The sequence below is a fragment of the Phyllopteryx taeniolatus genome, chromosome 9, assembly GCF_024500385.1.
Source record: "Phyllopteryx taeniolatus isolate TA_2022b chromosome 9, UOR_Ptae_1.2, whole genome shotgun sequence".
In the NCBI taxonomy this organism is placed as follows: domain Eukaryota; kingdom Metazoa; phylum Chordata; class Actinopteri; order Syngnathiformes; family Syngnathidae; genus Phyllopteryx; species Phyllopteryx taeniolatus.
In genome coordinates, this window is record NC_084510.1 from 20,356,137 (window position 1) to 20,371,482 (window position 15,346).

Genomic DNA, 15,346 nt, shown 5'->3' on the forward strand with positions numbered 1-15,346 from the left:
TTATTTATAGGCCTGTAGCACTTTACACAAATAGGACTCACAAACGTCACATAGTTAAAATATAGTTAGACACATAAAAAACAGAATCATAATATTTTACCTTTTACAGTAATTAAAGAAAAAAATAAAGCACATGTCCACAGTAGGGTCACAGGTGAGCTGGCGCCTATCCCAGGTGACTTTGGGTGGTAGAAACTGGGTACATCCTGAACTGGTTGCCAGCCAATCGTGGGGAACATATAACAACCACTCACACTCACATTCACAGCAGTGGACAATTTATAGTCTTCAATTAACCTAACATGCATGTTTTTGGAATGTGGGAGGAGGCCAGACTGCGAGGGGAAAACCCACGCAAACACGGGGAGAATATGAAAACTCCAAACGGGAAGGCCGAAGCTGAGATTCAAAGCCCAAACCTCACAAGTGTGAGGGAGACATGCTAATCACTAGTCTACTGCGCTGCTGTAAATAATCACAAGATTTCAAATCAGGATTTAAGTCAGCCTTTTTTCTTGGTTGTGTGTTTAATACTACAGAGGTAACAGAGGTTTTCCAGTTTCCTTCAAGACACAGAACTTTGTTATTCTGTGCGGCAGCTCATTCTTCTTCCCACTTTCTTTCCCTTAGAGGCTTCCAGTTCATATCCAGACCAAAGCTGCGAGGTCGCTCTCTGGGCTGAAAGGCCTTTGGAATTCTTTGTAGGGCTGACTTGATCACATTGTTCCTCCTCTTCATCAGTATCAAGCCCGGTGTCATTTGGTCCGGGTCATAACACTGAACATAAAAAAAAAAGTATTTATTGACATAAGGTTGCATGATAAGCAATGCGATAAAATGCAGCAGCAAGCGCTTACGTTGGCATTGGGCCTCGGTACTGAGAGTCTTCTCTCATCTGGAGTTCGGTCTGCGCTGGGCGCATCTGCGCGGAGGTCCGTCATGGACTGGGACGTCTCGGGCATGTTGGTCCTGGAGCCTCTCCTGTACAGTTCCCCCTTGTTCTCCTGAGACGTCAACCTCTTCATGAGGTCGTTCAGTGAGTTGAAGCTCTCCGACTGGGGCACCCTCAAGATTAATGGCTTCTTCAAGCAGAAACATCTAAATGAATCTTCAAATTTTAACCTGAAGAGGTACTTTTATGAAGGAAGTCAGTGGTGCAGTATCAAACTTGTGGTTGTCAAGAACATAAACTAGTTCACTAGAGATTATTTGCCAAGCCCCTGAGGCCCTTCAAGTATGGTGGCCTTGAATGGACAATAGACAAAGGCAAAGAGCTCCATTGTTTCAAGTTAGTGAGTTCGCAGTAATAAGGTGTGTGTTTTGACTGTAAGTCATGAATAACAATGTTCATGAAAGGAATTCCATGCATCCCCCTTTCATGGCGAATCCTTGAATTGATCATCAAAATTGACGTCATGCTCCACCCACTTTAGATGGCATAATTAAATAAGCTTGGGAATTTAGTGTCACCCACCTGCCGAGTATACCAGCTTCCGTTTGGGACTCATTTGGGCGAAATCCCTAGTAGGAGTTTGTCGAACTGGAATTTGCCCAAAATCTTTTTCTAAAACCAAAATGGCCAACTCCCTATTGAATTTCTATGGTTCCTTGATGTCGGGGGCTAATTCTTTCACATTTTTTCACATTGTCCTTTCTATTCGGTGAGTTTTGAATTGGGAACTCACAAAAATGCAAATATTTATGTGTTTTCGGGCATGTTGAGCTCCCCAAAAAGGTGACTAATTTTTGTGAAGAATAATAATGAATACGGCGGCGACAACTGGTTAGCACATCTGCTTCACAGTTCTGAGGACCTGGGTTCGATCCGGCCTCGCCTGTGTGGACTTTGCATGTTCTCCCCATGCCTGTGTGTGTTTTCTCCGGGCACTTCGGTTTCCTCCCACATCCCAAAAAGATGCATGGTAGGTTAACTGAAGACTCTAAATTGTCCGTAGGTGTGAATGTGAGTGCGAATGATTGTTTGTTTATCTGTGCCCTGCGATTGGCTGACGACCAGTTCAGGGTGTACCCTGCCTCTCGCCTATCTCAGATAGCTGGGATAGACTCCAGTACGCCCGTGACCCTAGTGAGGATAAGCGGTACGGAAAATTAATGAATGAATGAATGTACGCAGCTCCTAGAGTTGCCCTGCTTAACTCTTATCTATTGCATTAACATTGACATACTATATACTGTGAAATGTCCATCCATCCATCCATTTTCTGAGCCGCTTCTCCTCACTAGGGTCGCGGGCGTGCTGGAGCCTATCCCAGCTGTCATCGGGCAGGAGGCGGGGTACACCCTGAACTGGTTGCCAGCCAATCGCAGGGCACATAGGAACAAACAACCATTCGCACTCACAGTCATGCCTACGGGCAATTTAGAGTCTCCAATTCAGGCATGTTTTTTTGGGATGTGGGAGGAAACCGGAGTGCCCGGAGAAAACCCACGCAGGCACGGGGAGAACATGCAAACTCCACACAGGCGGGGCCGGGGATTGAACCCGGGTCCTCAGAACTGTGAGGCTGACGCTCTAACCAGTCGCCCACCGTGCCGCCTACTGTGAAATGTGATGAAAAAAAAAAAAAAAACCTTCACCAATAAATTGCACGCCTGATTGACAATCGACTTGAGATGGGTGCCGACACACAGTTTGGAAAACCCTACTTCATAAGTACAGTAGTGGCTTACTCTTGAGGTGGCTTTGTTCTCTATGCTGGAGCTGATGTTGTCCATGTCGATCTCCTCTCTCTCACAGGGATCCAGGTTTGCACGTCGCTTTTCCCTCATCGAGGAAAATAAAAAAATGTTTTGCCTCAAGTCGCCTTCTCTGTTGTCGCGCCATGCTGACGTTCTGTCGTCTGCGTTGTTTCTCTTCTCTTTGTAGAACTGCCGGGATGCTGCTTGTTCTGTCTGACAGTCGGCCCAACTGGAAAAGAAAGGAATAATATTATTTTATATGCTGTTGTCTTTCCCTGCAGTTTAGGTGCAAGATTTTGTTGTCTTTTTACATAAATGTTTTAGAAGAAAAGCACATTTTTATGTAAAATGTTTCTAATGTGTCTCACATAAAGCTTACTTAAAAATGTTTGCATTGTCCAGCATATTGTTTGTCACCGGAGAGCTGTCCCATACCCTGTTAGATACAAAAAAAAAAAGATCATCACATCTACAACAATCCGAGGAGATCACAATGTCTCATCAATAGTAAGACTTTTTATTTATTTATTTTTTTTTTTTTATAAGCGGCCCCCAGGTTAGTCATACGGTCCTTGGGGGCTTCCTGGTGCCTGTTGGCACCATGTTGGTGACCCCTGGGTTTGGGTAAGGGTTAAAGTTAGCGATTCGGTTTGAGATTGGGTTAAGGTTAGGTTTTGGGCTAGTGTTGGGGTTAGGTTTGGGGATAGAGTTGGGGTTAGGGTTTGGTTTAACATGATTTGTTGAGTAATCCAATAAATGTACAATTTACTGTTTGGGAAAATGACTACAGTGAAAAAAAAAGTCAAAGGTAATGGTGACCCAAGACTTTTTGCACTCTACTGTATATGTTGAGGTTAGTGTCCAAAACCACATCAACATCTCATCTACGGTATTCGTACCTTGTCGTGGTCACAGGTTCGTATCCATTCTGAGTAAAAGTATCTGTAACGGGTGTCATTTTATCAAACTGCATATCAGTCTGCAGGGCTGTCCCCTTTGCCACAGTTTGCTCTTCTTCAAAAGGACTATCCGGTAGGCTCCCTCTGGGAATTACGCCCATGGCTTCCCAGTCCAGGTGTGTGTCCATCGGTGGCGAAGGAGGGTTGAGGATCTCGTGTTTCATGTGGAAGTGTCTTGGGGGGCTAGGGTCGGTGAAGTCTTTTTGTTGCTTAGGCATTTCCATGTGGGAAACAGAGTACTCCCACAAGTTAGGAACCGGGGTGGACGCGGCAAATAGGATCCGGAACTCTTTGTCGAAGCTGTCAACAGCTGAGCCACTGACAACAGTAATGAGTTGCCGGTGTAAATGAGCATCAGTCCATGTGAGACTGTAGAGGATGAAGACAACTTGTCATCAGCAGTTATAATGAGAGCTCTTTTTTATATGAATGTTTACCTGCAGCTGCCATGAATTACTGTCTCCAAATCCACCAGAATAAATTTGTCTTTCAACTCCCCAACCATCATCTTTCCCGTCCTCGAACAAAAGCTTTTGCCTCCAAGAAGACGAACCTGAATATTCTGCCAATTCAAGGTGAAACATCTTATTAAGAATAGGTGGCTATAATGTAGTGGTACACACGGTTCACTTTCCTGCAGCCAACATGAGATTCATTTCTGCTTAGTGACTGTAGGTGGGTAAGTGAGTGTGAATGGTTGCCTGTATCTCGATGTACCCTGTGATTAACTGGCGACCAAGCTATGATGTGGTCTGCCTTTTGCCTATAGTCTCCTGAGATAGACTCAAGCTTCCTGTGAATATAGGGCCATAGGACCCTAGGAAAATGAAACCCTGAATCACAGAACCCAAAGAAAATAGCATCTTGGGAACATAAGACCCTTTGAATTTGGAGGCTTGGCAGCAGGGAACTCATAGAATATGAAACTTTGGGAACATTAGATCATAAGAAAACAGGGTCTTTGACATCTCTGAGAATATGAGTATTAATGGGCCCTGGCAATATGGGAGACATCAGTAGACTCAGTGAGTACTAGACTTGATGTACAGGAACCTTAAGAAGTAAGACCCTGAAAAGATGGGTACTGTATGTGGTATACTGATGTCATGCAACCTTAAAAATGGTAATCTGGTCAATTGGGGACTTGGAAACATGTATGGCATTCTGGGAACATGTGGCCCAGGACACATAGAGCTCTTAGAATTCAGGAACTAGGAACACAAGTACAATTGAACTCTTGGAATATGAGACATTTGGCCATTGGAAAATACTGTTCTGGAACCCTGCAAATAAAATACATGGGTCATGTAAACCTTGGAAGGAGGACACTGAAAACATGGGTCTATAGGTACACAGAATATTGTGTTGGACCCTCAGACCAGGGTCCAACACAATATTCTGTGTACCTATAGACCCATGTTTTCAGCGTCATATGAAACTTTGGGAACATTTGAGCGCAAGAAAATTGGGTTCTAGAGACATTGAACCATACAAACCCAGGAAAATAGGTCCTGGTATCATGGAACCCTGTATGGATACATGGGCACATACATACTGGTGTCTTGAAACCTTAGGAATGTAAGACTCTGATCTGTCTAGTCCTTGAATGCGTGCGAGGAAGCATGGGAACATGCAGCCCAGGACACACTGAACCCTCTAAATTTACAACAAGTTGTTAAAACTAGCTAATCAGCAAATATGTCATCAGACAACTTTATGACAGAATTAACAATAAGACCATACAATCAATTTAATTACAAGTCAAGGGATGAGCATTGGTTGTACAAACTCCCTGACAATTTTGATGAAAATCCAATCTCAAAATATCATATTTGTTATTCCATTTTTATGCAGTCAATCAAACATGATGTTGTTATCTTTCCAATTATTGTAGTGTCTTTTTGCCCTCTTTTAAGAGCAACATCTAGTGATTCTGCAACAGAAACAAGACGATGGCACTGAATGCTGTGCAACCAGTTGAACTGCAATGCTTCACTGGCATTATCGTGATTACTAAGGCATGCAATGTGGTGCCATACCTCAAGCGCACAATGCTGTACGTCAAGTTTGAAATCTTTTGGGGTTTGGACCACTTCTAGCAGGTCTAGGGTATAATCTGATTGAGCGAATGCAATGTTTGAAGCCTGACTCACCACATGTCCCAGCCTGTGGAGTGTGTACTTCTCCTCAACGGTTCTTTGGTTGAGGATGATGTAAACCGGGACACCCCTGGAGGCTGCATCATGTAAATCCCCAATTATAGTGCTGTCTGTCAGCCGGTCAGTCACAATAGCAAGTACCTGTACCATAAAACGAGACATAGCCTTGGAAACAGCTCTACCCCATCTAAACGATAAGCATTTGAGTCCATTTAAAGTATGCATACTTGGCTGGCCTTTTGCAGATGCCTTCGGATGACCTCTCTGATGGAAGGTTCTCCGTCGGAGGGGGGATTTGTGTAGACTGCAACGTTTTCCATGCGTACCCAAGGCACTTCGGGCCAGCCCAGCTCCAAACCCGGAGCCGGCACATCCGAGTAGGAAGGAAAGTAGGAGGATGTTAAGTCCGCTGCATCCAGGTTGGCTTTCCCTCCATTCTCCTCTTTTTGCAGCGGTGTAAAATGAAAGTCCTGAACCCAGCTGGTTATCTCGCCCACCTCATTTGGAGACAGGAAGGAGCTGAAGAGCTCTGAACCGACGGACTTGTAGAAGGCTTTGGGACCTTCGCACAGGAGTTTCTCCACTGACTGGCGCTCCAGCTCAGAGTAGAGGAACTCCGGGGAAGATGGCTTTACTGGCAGGAACAACACATTCTCGTCCAGACTTGCCTCCTGAGAGCCCGCCATGGCTGCGGCCTCTGTGATAAAATGCTAATTCATTCAACTATTGATCCCGTCTCATGCCACCCATCAGTCCAATCAGGTGCTGATCTTGAGGACCAAATGGTAGACAGGAAAGACATCCGATGATTACTTCTGAGGGGAAGTCCCTCAAGATGACACTGTGTGTGTTCTGTTCGTATGCAGCCTTCTTCCACAGCTCATGTTGACCTTAAACAGAAAGCCATAGTAGAAAATCGTGCAGTCGGTGCATTTTTCCATCATTGTTGTCTTGTTAAACTCACCGTCAGTGGAGCTTGTGTGACTCTGTAGTTCTCGATTGAATCGTTCCCACCCCTGCCTGTCATCTCAGTCAGCCTTCCACTCCTTGTGGGCAACATGGTAATCGGATTCCACAAATTCTGTGCCGTTGACAGATACTGTATCTTTGCCGTTTGCGCTCAGCCACGCTGTCATATTACTGCGCTCAATTTCACCCAAGAACACTTTAATGCATATGCATTTTAAAAGTCTGCATGAGGTGTGTGCGTCTGACTGAGAGACAAATATTACGAAATTGCCTTTGTTAAAGAAATATCCTTTTACTTAACGTGTCTTTTTGGACTGGTTAAGCCTGACTGGCAGCTTTGTCAATCCAGACGAACTGCACACTTCCCATTTGTTTTGCAGTGCCCTTTTCTTGATACTTTTTAGGCAATTCCGTCCATTTCTGAATTCATGCTGCTGTGCCAGAGAAAATGTTGTTGACAGATTGCATTTCCAAACATGTGACCAACAAAAGGCAGACGCACCCTTAAGCAATATATACAAACATCTCTGTCTGTCTATTCACCTGACATCAGCAAACCCACCCAAGTCTTACTTTGAACTTTGATTGATCTTACATGTCAATACATTGACTGTGAAAAGTCTGGTGAGTTGTAAGGAACCATGAGCATACTGGAAGTAAAAAAAAACAAAAAAAAAACGGTGATTGGCTGAATGATCCTAGGCCTTTTAAGGCCATACTGAAAAGAAAAGAAATTATAAGATTACGAGTAAAGCTATGGGAATTTTGTTATTTTTTGGGAAAGAAATTCTAATTTACAAGGATAAAAATGCAATTTTAATGAGTGAATTGGGGGGAAAAAAGGAAATAATGACTTTACTGTCATAGTGTTACTGTCACCATGCTCACTAGGCTGTTATACAAAACAGTATTAGGAGCACACTAGAAAGAAAATAAATGAGGATGAAGTCATCATATTATTGTGTATTTGTATTTATGCATTTCTTTTAAAGAAATTTATTTAATTCATTGAGAACTTTTTTTAGATAAACAAAATAGTATTTTGGGAAATAAAGTAATATTTTTTCAAATCAAGCTTTTTTAAAAAAGACAAATTCATGATAATGCAATAATTCTTTTCATGAAAAAAATTACACTATCGCAGGATAGAGATAAGTGATCAGAAAAAATAAGTAGAAATGTATATATATATATATATATATATATATATATATACAGTATATATATATACATATATATATACTGTATGTATATATATATATATATATATATATATATATATATATATATATATATATATATACATACATACAGTATATATATATATATATATTTATATATTTCTTTATTTATTTATTTTTAACCACCGGCAGCACGCTGGACGACTGGTTAGAGCGTCAGCCTCACAGTTCTGAGGACCCGGGTTCAATCCCCGGGCCCCGCCTGTGTGGAGTTTGCATGTTCTCCCCGTGCCTGCGTGGGTTTTCTCCGGGCACTCCGGTTTCCTCCCACATCCCAAAAACATGCATTAATTGGAGACTCTAAGTTGCCCGTAGGCATGACTGTGAGTGTGAATGGTTGTTTGTTTGTATGTGCCCTGCGATTGGCTGGCAACCAGTTCAGGGTGTACCCCGCCTCCTGCCCGATGACAGCTGGGATAGGCTCCAGCACGCCCGCGACCCTAGTGAGGAGAAGCGGCTCAGAAAATGGATGGATGGATGGATATTTTTTTACCCCATGAGACTATAACTTTATTCCCATAGCATTCTCATAGTGTACCTTTTACTCTTTTTTTTTCTTTCCAACGTGGCCTTAATACTCATTTATACTGGTACACTAGGGGAAAAAAAATCACAATATTTGATTCTTGAAACTTTTAAGGAGTCAAGGATTTTTTTTTTTTTCAATTCAGTTAAGCAAACCCACTCTGCAGTAAGCTAGACAAATCATTCAATGCAAGATACAGCAATTGATTCATATACTGGTGTTTTTTGTTCATGTGCACCCTGCTTGCCCTTTTGTTGATATGTTCTTAATTTCATACATTTTTACAGGAAACGACAACATGGCCCTTTCAGTCCTTTTGATTTCCACAACGTTAAAGTAGCATGTTCACTCTTTCTTTCTCAGGTGTCCATACAGGACGCCGCTGATAAGCAGGAGGGGGACGCACAGCCACGCAAGGATGAAGCAATAACCGAAGCGACCTTTGCCTAGATCTCTGGAGTCGTTCAGGATCTCCTTTCTGTGGAAGGTGAAGATGAGGCACGCTGCGAAGTCAGGTGAAACCTGCAAGAGTCACAGAAAAAGTTGTCGTGAAAAAAAAAAAAAAAAAAAAGATGATAAAAATTTTTAATTAACTTCGGTTAATAAATCCTAGCAAAAACAATAAATTAAACAACAATATAATTAAATTAAATTAATTCACTCAAGCAAATAAAATCAGTATAATTCCAGGTTAAAAGACACATTTTAAATACTGTTTGGTAAATAATTTCCACCACACTATGGACTCTTTGTCCCAGGGTAATAAGGTAAAATTTAATTAAATTAAATATACATTCAGGTTAAAGGATTTTTTTTAATACGGTCAGGCAAATTATTCCCACCACACTATAAAATATTCTTCCTAGAAAAATAAAATGAACACTACTAAAGTCTATTTACTCCCCCTGGTAAAAAAATATAATAAGAAGAGGAAAACACACAAAAAAAAATACAAATTCAATTTAATGAATTAAACTAATTAAACTGTTAATTAAATTAATAAACAAGCACATTTTTCCAATTCACAGTGGTAAAGAAAACTCAAGTAAAAAAAAAATCAAACATTTAATGAATTTAAGGTAAACTCGCAAGAAATAATAATAATAAAAAACTGTCTATTTACACTTAGTATGAAGAAAATGAACATTCAGTCAATAATAATAAGCAACCTGCAAAGGCCTGACAGAGTCCTGTCAAGTAGAAGAGACCTCCTTTAGACATGGTGAAGAGCTGAGCCACAAACACGAGCAGGGAGATCGACGAGAAGACCACGGACAGCACCATGAGGGCCTGCACCGACTGCAACCAGTCTGGAATTCATGAAGAACAAAACGCTTTGAAACCTGAAGCTCTGAGGACAATATAGATAGAGTTGTGCAGAAATGCAAGGGATCATTTACCGCTCTCATTGGTGGCGGCGCACAGCCACGTATCAGTGGCGTTGTCGTGGAAACAGTTATACCACAGGTCGCTGATTTCCGAATTGTCCCATACCCACCAGGACTACACACACACACACACACACAAAGTAAAGTTTCTATCTCGAGCACATCTAAAGGCCGAAAAACACTGGACCCAGAATGAAACCCTGGGGGACACCAAAGAACACAGGCTGGCACAAAATATTTCCCGTACCTTACAGTTGACAGTTAAAGTTTGGTGAGTAGTTTTTCTTCATTTTAGTTTTATTATGCAGCTGTTAACTCTTTGGAGCCGAGTGAGTTGGTAAGAATGTTAAAATGTTACTTATAACAGTTACTAAAGGTTGTACCATGGCAACAGTTTGAAGCTGGTGAGTAGTTTTACTTCATTTTGTTTTATTATAATGTGATTAACTCAATTTTAATATCAATCAGAAATGTTTATTTTTTACACTTTTATGGGAAGTTAAGAATCTTAAAATGTCACTCAAAACCTTGCCTCAAAGGGTGACAGTTGGATCCTGGTGAGTAGTTTTACTTGATTTTGTTTTTATTCAGTTGTATTTTGCAGTGGTTAACTAATTTTTACACTTGAATGATAGTTAAGCTGCGATTGGTTCAGGGTGTACCCGGCTTCTCGCCCAGAGTCAGCTGAGATAGGCTCCAACATGCCTGCAACCCTAGTGAAGGGAGAAGCTGTACGGAAAATGGATGGATGGATGACAGTTAAGATTGTTAACATGCTACTTTAAAGCGCGACTAAAAGCTTTTAGAGAGGTGGAAAAGATGATTTGATTTTACATAATTTTCTATGGCGGTTCCCTTGCATCGTATATGGCTTGAGAGTGTCATCGCCTGGACAAACGTGCCACTCACCTTCTCTAGGGTAGCCACGAGGAGCATGGACAGGGTGAGCAGATGCAGCACGGTCAAGGATATGAGCAGGTACACCATGGCTGAGGTTGCTATAATAAAACCATGAATATATCTTATTATTGGGTGGTTCCTTAAGGAAGTGTCGCAAGTGGGCCCGGTTATGAATCACAGCTCAACTTCCTCATAAAATACCTCCAAGATGAGGGGCAGACTCTCAAAAAGGGCCTCTCGTGACGCCCTCCCCTGAACATCTTTTATCTATTAGAGCAATCATGGACATGCTTCCCCCTAATCCTCTCATCTTGCACTATTGTCTCCATGACATCACAACACGCATACTCATAACTTCTTTTCACTTGAGCACAAGCAACAAGACTGTGTTATAGTTCTTCTCCCCACAAAAACCTTTCAAAAAGTCCCTTTATTCCAAACAGGAAGTGTGATTGAGACAAGTTGTCGCCAGAGAAAGAAACTCATGGATGCCAATGTGAGGCGCTTTTTCTGACTTATTGCTATTTGACCAACTGAGAACTAGAGTGGGCAAACTCCAGTTTTGACATTGTTTTAGTTAAGTGGAGAAATTAATACAGAAAAGGCATATCGTTTAGGTGAATACTGGTCAAAATTTTGACATATAGGGGGCAGTCCATCGCTGCACTCAGCACTTTTCCCAATTCATCCGGATTCCACTGCTGCACTGGGCCCTGACCCTTCAACTTGGCTTCACATCCCGCAAAGTGACATTCAGAGATAGACAGAGGACGCGGAGAGTTTCAGTAGTAGTGCTTTAGCTTGAGTGCCCATGCATTTGGATGTTAATATAAAGTAAATATCATTTATCATCTTTCATGACATGCTGATAGATTTGATAGATGTTTGGAGTTAGACCACTATTACACTACACCTTTTAAATCTAATATTTTGTTTCTTTTCTTTGAGTCAACCTAGATGATACTGACCGGGATCCAACCTATAAAACTGAAGATGATGACAGTACAACAGTTGTGGAGAAAAGTGCAAGCATGATCCAAGTCCAAAATCATTGTAATTGGCCAAATGAATATATATGTATATGTATATGTATATATATATATATATATATACACATAACCACCACTTTTGTAAAACCAAGTATCCAGAAGAAGTAATCATCGCCATATGAATCACCAAGATATGAATTCCTTAGATTTTATTGCAGCTGGAAAACTTTCAATCACTCTCCTGCAAAAATGACAAAAATGTAACATCTCAGAAAGTGAGGTTTGGAGACTGATAGGAGACTCAGAGTGTAGTTAGTAGTGCTTTAGCTTGCGTGCCAGTGCATCTGCATGTTACACGTATATAAGTATACTGTAAATGTTACTTATCATATTTCATGAAATGTTTATAGATTTGACGGATGTTTGTACTTATACCACTAAACATTTGTTTTCTAACCCAAATTTGTTTATTTTCTTTGAGTCAACATAGATGATACTCACCAGGATCCTACCTCTGAAACTGAAAATGATGACAGTACCTTAGTTGAAGATAAGTGTCGTTTCATCTCATCAAAATGATTATTTGTCAAAATGCCAAAATCTGAGCAAAACCACAATTTCTGTAAAACAACCATCCAGAGGAAATATTTTCTGTATTATTCATGATATAAATCTCCCCCAAATTTCATTGTCGCCAGAAAACTTTAAATCACTCACCTGCAAAATGACAGACATTTAGTTAGCCCACTCTAGTTCTCAGTGGCACACATAACAACGCAATCCCTGCATGCAACATGCCCGCATTGGATGTTTGGAAAGTGCTATTATTCTAAGATCGCCCGGAGAAGCCAAGTATTTTTATAATACTTGTACTATTTTTATAATACTTGTATATATAAATATAATAATAATAATAATAAACTGCAAGCAGATGCAAACAAACCAAGTTAGCTGGCTGACAGGGTGGACAATGACAGGGTTGACATTTTTGGCTAATGTTAGCATTTTATAAGCACATGATGGACCTGTACTTAGCAACAGGATACCATCTATGTACTGTCAAATACTTTATATTTCCAATTTCTGAAAAGTTTTTATATTAATTGATCTTTCACTAAGACAGAGTGGACATGTTAAGCTTGACACCATCCAACTACACATAACATGATAATGAGAAAAGACAAGTAAATGTTTATCCTACAACTATCAACAGTTTCAGCATCCATTGAGGAAAGAAAAAATATTGGTAGTGATGTCACTGAAAACATCGGCAGGTTTCTTAAAGGGGCAGTTACCCCATAATGACAGGGTGGACAGCAATTTCAGTGACACAGGCAAAATGTTCAATTTGATTTTCAAAATAGAATTCACATGATCAACATGACTTGTTTTATCATAGAACTTGTGGACAGTAAAACCATGTAAAAAGTTCAACAAATATATTAGTTTGTATCATCTAACTACTTATTACACACACTGTTGATAGTTTAGCAGTGAGTGGGTCATGCCATCATGTACATCCAATGAAAATAAATGATGTAAATGGAAAGGCATACATTTTAAAGATTTATCATTGTACTGTTATGTATGCAAATGTTCAGCCACTTATATTTCAACCTCAGCGTTTCATTAATCTGCTACATTTTCATGATGACTGAAAGATTCTGATGAGGACACCAAAGGCATTTCGTAGTGATATTGACCCATACTTCTATCATTTATATTTCAATGAACGGACTGAGACAGTGTGGGCAAAATTGTTCTCAACAGTCTCGTCCTGTCTGATCTCATCACCATAGGCAGCAGCTTGCGTTCGCTTACGTTCTACTATACAGTGCATCAAGTTCACAAAAGAGGTCCAGATAGTGCAAACACATAGTTGTTCTGAATATAAACCAAAAGCATTTCCTGAGTTTTCATGCCTAAAGAATAGAAAAGTATCATTTCTGCATCATGCACTCTTACCACTTTGCCTCGATGCTTTGGAGTTTTGTCCCGAGAGGTGATGTTATCCTCCTTCTGTGCTCTTTTCAAGGAGAATTGGAATGTGTAGAGGCATAGGAGGAGTGCTCGCCACCCATTTCCTCTAAGCTTCACATCCCCTCCCTTGCCTCCTTCTGGCCCTCCCCCTCATAACTGTGGTCTGGAGCAACATCAAATTCCCCTGGATGGGCCCAATTTGCACCATCCCCCTTTTAAAGAAGTATTAATGCAGTTTGTACTGAGGAGAAATCAAGTCTTCCATGACAGCTTGGCACGAGTCCACAGGGAGGTGAATGAAAGCAGGAAGTTCAAAGTGCTCGGCGGCGGCGGCGGCCCACTTTGGACGGCCAGTGTGCAGGAAGTGTCAGCCCACCCAAGACATAACACATGCGCGCACAAATGCATGCACACTAATGTACAGTCAATTTCATCACGGTCATAGAAACTAAAATACAGTAAATTTTACTTTTTAAAAAATACATTAGATTTTCATTATTTTGGCTCTCTTTTGCTCCATTTCACAATTTTTAAATATTTTTTTGGGATGGGGGGTATTTATTTTAAAGCTCCCCTCCCATCAGAATCCATTTATTTCTACTGTTTTATGCATAACATAGGTCAAAATGAGTCTGCGACACGGTTTAAGGTTGACATCTATGCGGTTTGTCTGTTGAAAGCTGCTTGCAAACGACAGGATTTGAAATCACCGACAGTGTGGCTTAGTTTTGGTAATTACAGTATATTCATATATTATACTGTTACCCGCCCACTCAACTCAGCTCAGCTGAACGGCAACACTGCATTTCTGGGTTTTAAGCGAGCGAGTCTCAGCCACTGCAGAGCCATAAAAATATGCTCTATAAAGTATACATATGTTGTGTTTTACGACAATACTCAACTATATTTGTAATTTTTACTCACAGATTAACCACTGACAGAGCTGGCTTTATTTTACCATTTTATTTTTTACTGTAAAATTAAAACTACTCCCCCTTGATTTGAAGTTAGCTTATTTGATTCATTATAACAGTGTTACTTTATTTTGTTTTACTGAAATTAAAGTAAAACTACATGCACTTCGAGAGCTGATGGAGTTGACTTTATTTCACCATTTATTTTACTACATTTTATGATTATATAAATTTCCTATATTTAAACTAAAATGAAGTAAAACTAGCCGGCAGGGTGGACGACTGCTTAGCACATCTGCCTCACAGTTCTGAGGACCCGGGTTCAATCCCCGGCCCCGCCTGTGTGGAGTTTGCATGTTCTCCCCGTGACTGCGTGGGTTTTCTCCGGGCACTCCAGTTTCCTCCCACATCCCAAAAACATGTGTGGTAGGTTGATTGAAGACTCTAAATTGCCCATAGGTGTGAATGTGAGTGTGAATGGTTGTTTGTCTTTATGTGCCCTGTGATTGGCCGGCGACCGGTTCAGGATGTACCCCACTTCCCGCCCGAAGATAGCTAGGATAGGCTCCAGCAGCCCGCGACCCTAGTGAGGACGAGCGGTAAAGAAAATGGATGGATGGA

The 15,346-nt window shown here is 40.9% G+C and overlaps 2 protein-coding genes across 2 annotated transcripts; both read right to left on the minus strand.

The window, feature by feature from the left end:
• Window positions 1–490: 490 nt before the first annotated feature.
• fam83e (family with sequence similarity 83 member E) lies at window positions 491–7,851 on the minus strand. The gene is made up of 9 exons (XM_061786213.1): window positions 6,783–7,851; window positions 6,046–6,708; window positions 5,813–5,959; window positions 4,097–4,221; window positions 3,600–4,028; window positions 3,080–3,136; window positions 2,692–2,929; window positions 858–1,082; window positions 491–777 (listed from the first exon to the last, which is right to left on the minus strand). Exons 2-9 carry the CDS (start codon window positions 6,502–6,504, stop codon window positions 601–603), a joined length of 1,857 nt encoding a protein of 618 aa, XP_061642197.1. The 5' UTR covers window positions 6,505–6,708; window positions 6,783–7,851; the 3' UTR covers window positions 491–600.
• A 305-nt stretch (window positions 7,852–8,156) lies between these two features.
• emp3a (epithelial membrane protein 3a (MAM blood group)) lies at window positions 8,157–15,328 on the minus strand. The gene is made up of 6 exons (XM_061783577.1): window positions 13,797–15,328; window positions 10,852–10,940; window positions 9,955–10,057; window positions 9,721–9,864; window positions 9,145–9,147; window positions 8,157–9,069 (listed from the first exon to the last, which is right to left on the minus strand). Exons 2-6 carry the CDS (start codon window positions 10,927–10,929, stop codon window positions 8,900–8,902), a joined length of 498 nt encoding a protein of 165 aa, XP_061639561.1. The 5' UTR covers window positions 10,930–10,940; window positions 13,797–15,328; the 3' UTR covers window positions 8,157–8,899.
• Window positions 15,329–15,346: the final 18 nt, after the last annotated feature.